The sequence below is a fragment of the Sapajus apella genome, unplaced genomic scaffold, assembly GCF_009761245.1.
Source record: "Sapajus apella isolate SASKATOON/1434 unplaced genomic scaffold, GSC_monkey_1.0 scaffold2, whole genome shotgun sequence".
Lineage (NCBI taxonomy): Eukaryota > Metazoa > Chordata > Mammalia > Primates > Cebidae > Sapajus > Sapajus apella.
The window spans coordinates 20,744,100-20,753,151 of NW_022436942.1; the positions used below are offsets into that span (position 1 = coordinate 20,744,100).

Genomic DNA, 9,052 nt, shown 5'->3' on the forward strand with positions numbered 1-9,052 from the left:
TGTCAACCCCAGAGCTGAGGCAGGATGTCTGGGGGTGCAAAGGGGGCCTAGGGTTGGTAGTGAAAAGGGCTCACTTTAGGTTTCCCTCCTGCACAAAGGTCTATTGAGCAGCCTCTGGAAGCTGTAGAGACCACGCCTGAGGTAGTTCAGTCAAGGCCAAGGTATCCCATTAGTTCTTAGAGGCTTCATCCCACAGTTTCACTTCTAATTGTTAGCAACAAGGTTAAGGAAGATGTTAGACCCTGCAGTGCTGAAACACAACTGGTGAAAGAAGAGCAAGGGTTAAAGACAGCAATGTCAGAAAACTTGCAATAACTGTTTATCTATGCAAATATTTTTTATTTTTGTTTTTTTGAGACCAAGTCTTGTTCTAGAACATCACCTAGGCTGGAGTGCAGTGGCACCATCTCAACTCACTGCAACCTCCGCCTCCGCGGTTCAAGCGATTCTCCTGTCTCAGCCTCCTGAGTAGCTGGGATTACAGGCACGAGCCACCACACCCAGCTAATTTTTGTATTTTAGTAGAGACGAGTTTCACCATGTTGTCCAGGCTGGTCTTGAACTCCTGACCTCAAGTGATCCGCCTGCCTTGGCCTCCCAAAGTGCTGAGATTACAGGTGTGAGCCACTGCGCCCGGCCTGCAAATACTTTTTAAATGAGCACCGGCCACACACCTCCAGACATTCTGAGTTGGCTTCTAGTGGAAGTCACGGAGACGGAGGATAGGAAGGAAGGCAAGCTGCGGCCCCCAGAAAACTCCTGAGGCCTAGTTTGTCTTATAAAGGTTCTAGTCAGCCATTGCTGTTTTTTAGTTTTGTTTTTCAAATGGGACATGCTGCCTAGTGTTGGAGGTAGTCACCAATATTTACCTCCTCTCTCATTCCAGGAGTACTACTGGACATTAACCTAAGCCAAAGTGCGGATATATGGAGAAAGGTAAAGAGTTGATAAGGAAAAAGCTATATGAGGGTGGAGGAGGGCACAGGTGACACCTGAGGAGAGGAACCTGTAGCCGGCCCCTCCCAGGCTGTAGGGGGAAACAAGTTTAACAGGACTTAGCCCTGAAGGAACAACAGTTGATGAAATGGGCGGCGCATGGAGAGCATTTGGGTTCGTCGGAAGAATAGGGAGGTAAGGGGCAGGGCAGGATCACAAATGGAGTGACTCTACGGAACCGGGTTATTGGCGAGTTGCCCCGCTTTAGCTCCCCAGCGGTAGGACGAGGTTAATTAGAATACTAAGTAGGTCCGCCCAGAAGCCTTCACCCTGCCCTCCGACCCTAGGGCCCAGCCCAAGGAGGCACAGGGTTAGGAGGTCGAGGAGAAAAGCAACTACGGCCCCCGTCACTTAGCCGCCGAATCCTCGGCGCCGCCCAGCGGGGCAGAGCCAGGCCAGGGCCGCCCGCCCAACCTGGCCTGCTGCCTCTTCGGCCATGGAAGCTGCCGGCAACCCAGTGGCTACGGAGACAGGTGACCGACCCGCGGCGCCCTCCGCCTTGCACGCCTGTCCCGCGGGTCTCTGGAGGTTGAGTGGGGCGGCCGATAGCAATCGGCACGCGAATTCGACCTCCCCACCTTAGAGAGGGGTTAGATGGGGTCTTCCAACCGTCCCCAGAAACATCTGTGCGCCCCAGTGCGTTCTTGGAGTTTGCCTGCCCCACGTCAAGCCGCTCTGAGATCTGGGTGCAGGAAGAATAGCCTGGATATTCTTCCTTTCTTCATTTATAAGCCCCTCTTTCTGAGGGCAGGTGGGCCTTGCGCCCTTTTCCCTCACAGGTCCTGGACGTACGAGGAGTTCCTGGGATGAGAGGGACTGTGCCTCGGAACTTCTCTTGGCTCCCCGAGGACTGTTTTATACGCAGCAAGCGCTCAATAATGGTATCGGTGGCAGTAAAAGAGCCCAAGTCTTTATTTTATTAACTATTTCAGCTTCTCCCCTCTTCCTCCTCCTCCACCTCCGCCCATGAAATGGTGCACTCTCCCTTTAAGGCTAAGATGGTGGCTTGCTACGATCGGGACTCCACTTCCGGTGGGGCGGGGGGCGGGACCCCAGCCCGCTCACGCCGGAAGTGGTTTGCGTTTTCAAGATGGCGACTCCCTATGTTACTGACGAGACCGGCGGTGAGTGCGGGAGGCGCGGAGCCGCTTCTCTCCGGGCTCTCGGGGCAGGGGTTCGGACTTGGAAAGGGGTCTGTGCCCCGCCCATCCCGGGGCCCCTCCTTTGCCCCGCCCCCTGGACCGCCTTCCCCATTCATTCTCTCCTACGGGGTGTCTCCTGCGCCCCCTTCTGGTCTCGTGTTTGGGGGTCTCTGCTTCCGGTCACCCAAACCCTGGGGTCCTTCAGTGCTAGTCCCTGTTTCAGGACCCTCACGGGCCCTTAGCTTTTCTCCAGCACTTGGAGGACTCATATCTCTTTTAGGTTCTTCAGCCTTGGGGGCTCCTACACTCTCAGCTCCCTCCAATTCCTGCCCTCCTCCTTTTCCCCTCCCCCATCTCAGCTATACTTGCTTTCTGCCCTCCCCAAGCTCCGTTTTCATTATTTTTCTCGAAGTTTTATTTGCTGAAAACCTCCTCGTTTCTACATAGTGTTTTTTCCTCTTCCTTATCTTCATTTGTTGGGTCACTGAGGTCTAGAGGTGTGAAGGGAAGAGAATCCTCATATAACTTTCAGCTTTAGTTTTCTCCTTGATGGAACCACCCTTCTCTACCTTCTCCCGTGATGGTGATAGAAATTGAGGGGGGTCTAAGGTGGGAGAAGGCAAACTGGAAAGTGTCTAGTGGCTTTTCTCCCAACTCCTTTGACAAGTGGATAAAACCCAGTCTTCCTTCTGGCTAGGGAAGAATTTCCAGACTGGCTGGCTGAGATGCTGAAGTGTCTGCTGTGTATGTGAGGTGTATGTGCTAAAAACGGAGAATCACAGCTTTTATCATGGTTTTGTCACTTCATAATGGCCTCATCTTTAGAAAAATGTGCATAGTGGTAATAGCTATCCAATGATAATCAAGTAAGATAATATATGTGAAAGCAATTTATAAAACGCTGTTCAAGTGCAAAGTGTTTTTGTTTTTGTAGCCCTCATATGTATAGTCTGTAGAAGCAACACTGTGCCTGTGCCTTGGTACACATGGTCTGTTTTAAAATGTGCCATTTTTGCTTCTTTGCTGCTTTCCATGTTCCTTACACCTCAGCCCACCTATCTTTTTTTTTTTTTTTTTGAGACGGAGTTTCGCTCTTGTTACCCAGGCTGGAGTGCAATGGCACGATCTCGGCTCACCGCCACCTCCGCCTCCTGGGTTCAGGCAATTCTCCTGCCTCAGCCTCCTGAGCAGCTGGGACTACAGGCACGCGCCACCATGCCCAGCTAATTTTTTGTATTTTTAGTAGAGACGGGGTTTCACCATGTTGACCAGGATGGTCTCGATCTCTTGACCTCGTGATCCACCCGCCTCGGCCTCCCAAAGTGCTGGGATTACAGGCTTGAGCCACCGCGCCCGGCCAGCCCACCTATCTTATGGTACCTGGTGACAACCCAGGTTGCTGCTACTTATCCCCAACCTCACAATTTAAAGTGGCACTACCTCTTCCCTTCTGTTCTCTACCCAGTAGCTCCTTCATTAATTACCAACTTTTAATGTGTGATTTGAAAATGCTACTTATCCAATAAACTTTTCTTTACTCTTTTTTTTTTTTTTTTTTAGACGGAGTTTCCCTCTTGTTGCCCAGGCTTGAGTGCAATGGTGCGATTTTGGCTCACTGCAACCTCCGCCTCCTGGGTTCAAGCAATTCTCCTGCCTCAGCCTCCCGAATAGCTGGGACTACAGGCACACGCCACCACACCCAGCTAATTTTTGTATTTTTAGTAGAGACGGGGTTTCACCCTGTTGCCCAGGATGGTCTCACGCTCTTGACCTTGTGATCCGCCCACCTCAACCTCCCAAAGTACTGGGATTACAGGCGTGAGCCACCACGCCCGGCCAACTTCTCTTTACTCTTAATCATTTTCTTTACCCTGACTCAGTGAAAATCCAGGTGTCACATCTCACCCTACCTTGCCACTAAAAGCTGTTTTCTGTTTTCCGTGACTATGTGGAAGAAAGGAAGGAATAAACTGCTTGTTTGTTTTCCTTAACTATGTCCAGATCATTGATCTACCACTGTCACTCTAATTCTCATGAAAGGTTTGCCATGCAATTATAGCAGTTTCTGTAAAACTTTAGTGCCATCATTTACTGCCCACAAGGACCCACACCTATTGCAACATATTTTTTTCTCTCCTCTTTTCCTTGCTATCATTTTCAGTGTCTCCAGCACCATTGGAATACTCTGATCTCATAGTTCCTCAGCATGAGACTGTTGACTTTCCTTTGTATTTTCAAACCATTTGCACATCAGAATCACTACAATATGAACCTCATCTAGGACACTGGTTTTTCTTCAGGTGCTCCCCATCACTTTAGCCTCCTTACCAGTCACCTATTTCACTATCTTAAACCCACAGGGTCAGCTTTTCGTCCTGAGGTTCTCTGGTTCCTGACCTTCCCATTCCATTGAATCTGTCAGTACCTTATGGCCTTTGGTGCTGCCCAGCTAGACCTCTGTGACCAACCACTTTGATAATATCCTCATTGCTTTCTTTATTCATTTTGATTTTCTATACTAAGCAGTCACTTCTGTTATCTCTAATCATACCCATCAACTATTTTCTCATCTTCTGCTTCTAGGCCACAGCATGTTGCTGGAGAAAAAGCAAAGAAGGTAGCAGATTCAATATAACTTAATGTTAACTTTTGCCAAGATCATGGCTTTTAATTATTTTTTTCCTTTTTTTTTTTGAGACCGAGTCTCGCTCTGCCATCCATCTTGGCTCACTGCAACCTCCGCGCCTCCCAGGTTCAAGCGATTCTTCTGCTTCAACCTCCCGAGTAGCTGGGACTAGAGGCACGTGCCTACACACCTGGCTAATTTTTATATTTTTAGTAGAGATGGGGTTTCACCATATTGGTTGGGCTGGTCTCGAACCCCTGGCCTCAGATGATCCGCCCACTGCTGCTTCCCAAAGTGTTGGGATTACAGGCGTGAGCCATCACGTCTGACCTTTTTACCTAGGTTTTTTTGTTGTTGTTTTTCCAGGATCTTATACAGGGTATTACATTACATTTAGTTCTCATGTCTGCTTAAGCTCCTCTTGGCTTTAACGTTTTCTCAGGCTTTCCTTGTTTTCTATGACCTTGAGTTTTGAGAGGATTACTGGTCATGTTTTTTTTTTTTTTTTTTTTTGGAGACAGAGTCTCGCACTGTCATCAGGCACCAGGCTGGAGTGCAGTGGTGCGACCTTGGCTCACTGCAACCTCCGTCTCCCAGGTTCAAGCAATTCTCCTGCCTCAGCCTCCCAAGTAGTTGGGACTACAGGTGCGTGCCACCACGCCCAGCTAATTTTTGTATTTTTTAGTAGAGACTGAGTTTCACCATGTTGGCCAGGATGGTCTCGATCTCTTGACCTCGTGATCTGCCTGCCTCGGCCTCCCAAAGTGCTGGGATTACAGGTGTGAGCCACTGTGCCTGACCAGGTATTTTTTTTTTTTTGTTTTTGTTTGAATCTGAATCTTGCTCTGTCACCAGGCTGGAGTGCAGTGGCCTGATCTCAGCTCACTGCAACCTCTACCTTCCGGGTTCAGGTGATTCTCCTGCCTCAGCCTCCTGAGTAGCTGGGATTGTAGGCACCTGTTATCACTCCCGGCTAATTTTTGGATTTTTAGTAGAGTCAGGGTTTCACCATGTTGGCCAGGATGGTCTCGATCTCTTGACCTTGTGATCTGCCCACCTCAACCTCCCAAAGTGCTGGGATTACAGGTGTGAGCCACCACACCTTGCCCTGGTCAGGTATTTTGTAGTATGTCCTTCTATTGGATATTGTCTGATGTGTTTCTCATGATTCACAGACTTGGTTTTGTGTTTTGGGGAGGAAGACCACAGAGGTAAAGTGACATTTTTATCACATCATATCAGGGTATATAGCATCACAATGATTTTTTACTGTTAATTTTCTTGTTTGTTATTTTGAGACAGAGTCTTGCTGTATTGCCCCGGCTGGAGTGTGGTGACACTGTCATGGCTCACTGAAGCTTTGACCTCCCAGGCTCAATCGATTCTCCCATCTCAGCCTCCTGAGTATCTAGGACCACAGGCGTTTGCTATCGTGACTGGCTAATTTTTTTTTTTTTTTTTTTTTCGAAAAGCTGGGATCTTACTATGTTGCCCGGGCTGGTCTTGAACTCCTCAGCTCAAGGTGTTGTTCCCCTTTGGCCTACCAAAATTCTGGGATTATAGGCATGAGCCACTATGCCCAGCCTGTTAGTGTTGACTATGATCATCTGGCAGAGATACTGTTTGTAAGGCTTCACTGTAAAGTTACTCTTTACCCCCTTCCTTTCCATACTGTAGGGAAGTCACTATTCCTAGCCCACACATAAGGAATAGAGAGTTGTGCTCTTCTTAAAAACAGATTATGGTGGCGCGTGCCTGTAATCCCAGCTACTCAGGAGGCTGAGGCAGGAGAATTGCCTGAACCCAGGAGGCGGAGGTTGCGGTGAGCCGAGATCGCGCCATTGCACTCCAGCCTGGGTAACAAGAGCGAAACTCCGTCTCAAAAAAAAAAAAAAACAGATTAAGGGCTGGGCATGGTGGTTTATGCCTGTAATCCCAGCCCTTTGGGAAGCTGAGGCTGGAGGATTGCTTGAGGCCATTGTAAGCAACATAGCAAGACCTTGTGTCTACAAAAAGATTTAAAAAAAAAATGAGCTAGGTAAAGTGGCATACACCTGTGGTCCCAGCTACTCGGAGAGGCTGAGAGGGGAGGATTGTTTGAGCCAGGGAGGTTGAGGCTGCATTGAGCTGTGATTGTGGCACTGCACTCCAGCCTTTGTGAGAGTGATACCCTGTCTCAAAAAAGCAATTAAAAAAACACATTATTTGGCATTCTTCTGCCTAGGAGATTTTTCTCTTCTCCCTTGTTTGTTTATTCATTTATATCAGTATGGACTTACAGATGTTTATTTTATATGTTAGATTATAATCCAGTACTATTTTACTTGCTTTATTGCTTAGATATTCCAGTTTTGAACGTTGCGAACTCTTAGCTTTTTACTTGACCCATCTCCCTTTGACATTCACCATCATTGCACGTATGATTTTGTTCTCTGCTCCAGTCCTATGGTCTGCCATTTCTCTATGAAGTCCTTGTTGTTTTTACTGAAGAATAATGTTAGAAACTAAGATCTAGCCGGGCGCGGTGGCTCAAGCCTGTAATCCCAGCACTTTGGGAGGCTGAGGCGGGTGGATCACGAGGTCAAGAGATCGAGACCATCCTGGTCAACATGGTGAAACCCCGTCTCTACTAAAAATACAAAAAATTAGCTGGGCATGGTGGCGCGTGCCTGTAATCCCAGCTACTCAGGAGGCTGAGGCAGGAGAATTGCCTGAACCCAGGAGGCGGAGGTTTCGGTGAGCCGAGATCGCGCCATTGCACTCCAGCCTGGGTAACAAGAGCGAAACTCCGTCTCAAAAAAAAAAAAAAAAAAGAAACTAAGATCTAATCACTAGGTGTTTTTATTTATATGGGAGTATTATTTTTGCATCATCTTTTACTTTTCTCTTGCCCTCCTCACATATATCAGTTATCAAAATATTATTTTATTCCTACTGCTGTTACCCTTATCCCTTCTTCAGTACTTGTGAGCTATATGGCCTTGGGAATCTAAGCCTTAGTTTTCTCATTAATGAAATTGGAATAACTCCTGCAACAAAGGATTATTATGACAATTAAAATTTAAATGAAATAGGCCCAGCTCAGTGGCTCACGCCTGTAATTCCAGCACTTTGGGAGACCAAGGTGGGTGAATCACAAGGGGTCAGGAGTTCACGACTAGGTTAGCCAACATGGTGAAACCCCGTCTCTACTAAAAATACAAAAAAATTAGCCAGGCATGGTGGCGGGCGCCTCTAATTCCAGCTACTCGGGAGGCTGAGGCAGAGAATTGCTTGAACTTGGGAGGCGGAGGTTGCAGTGAGCCAAGATCACTCTACTGTACTCCAGCCTGGTGACAGAGTGAGACTCCAGCTCAAAAAAAAAAAAAAAAAAAGGAAAATAACCCTAAATGCAGACCAAGATGCACGCGCTAAAACATTCATAGTGTTCTAATAAAAATTCTGAAAATAATTTAAAAGTCCAGTAACAGAAGAAAGGTAAGATAGGGTGCATGCCCAAACCATAAAACACTCTGCCAGTATTATAAAGATGTTTATAGTGTTTTTAATAGCAAGGAAAAACATTTACCTCATAGGGCTAAATGAAAACGCAAGATATAAAAATGTATATACCATCTGATTCTGCTATGTTTAAAAAAGTTTAGAAAGATATATGCCAAATATAACAGCAGACTCTGGGTTGATGAATCATATTGAACAAAAATTACATAACTAAATTTGTACTTAAGAAGCAGTAATCTGTTAGCAGTGTATCAGAAGAAATGAAATGTGAGGGACTGGAGATAAGATGACTAGTTTAGGAGCTCACAGTAATATTTGCAGGACAACAGAAACTAGAATTTTAGCAGGCACTTAGAATGGCCCAAGTACTATGCCTGATACTTGGCCATATATAGTAATTTCTTTCTTTTTTTATTTTTTTATAAGATGGGGTTTCACCATGTTGGTCAGGCTGGTCTTGAACTCCCACGTCAGGTGATCCCCCGCCTTGGCCTCCAAAGTGCTTGGATTACAGGCGTGAGCCACCATGCCCGGCCAGATATACTAATTTCTAACTCATACAATGACCCTTACATAATAGTAATAATTACAGAACAATGTACTGGACACTTTTTATGTGCCAAACATGTAAATTGTTTCATTTAAATTTTTTTTTGTTTTGAAACGGAGTCTTGTTCTATCGCCCAGGCTGGAGTGCAGTAGCATGATCTTGACTCACTGCAACCTCTGCCTCCGGGGTTCAAGCAATTCTCTGTCTCAGCGTCCTGAGTAGCTGGAATTAGAGGCG

At 46.8% G+C, this 9,052-nt stretch overlaps 1 protein-coding gene and 1 long non-coding RNA gene across 3 annotated transcripts in view; one reads left to right on the forward strand and one right to left on the reverse strand.

Moving 5' to 3' along the window:
• The first annotated feature begins 678 nt into the window (after positions 1 to 678).
• The window catches only part of PYM1 (PYM homolog 1, exon junction complex associated factor), a 21,961-nt gene continuing 13,587 nt past the window's right edge, over positions 679 to 9,052 (forward strand). The window contains exon 1 of one of the 2 annotated variants that reach the window (XM_032291382.1): positions 679 to 1,469. In XM_032291382.1, the coding sequence (XP_032147273.1) occupies positions 1,433 to 1,469 (37 nt within the window). In that variant the 5' untranslated portion in view covers positions 679 to 1,432. The other variant, XM_032291393.1, reaches the window with a different exon arrangement.
• LOC116560156 lies at positions 3,154 to 3,754 on the reverse strand. Its single transcript, XR_004272829.1, has 2 exons — positions 3,505 to 3,754; positions 3,154 to 3,193 (listed from the first exon to the last, which is right to left on the reverse strand). It is a non-coding gene; the product is annotated as an uncharacterized LOC116560156 (long non-coding RNA).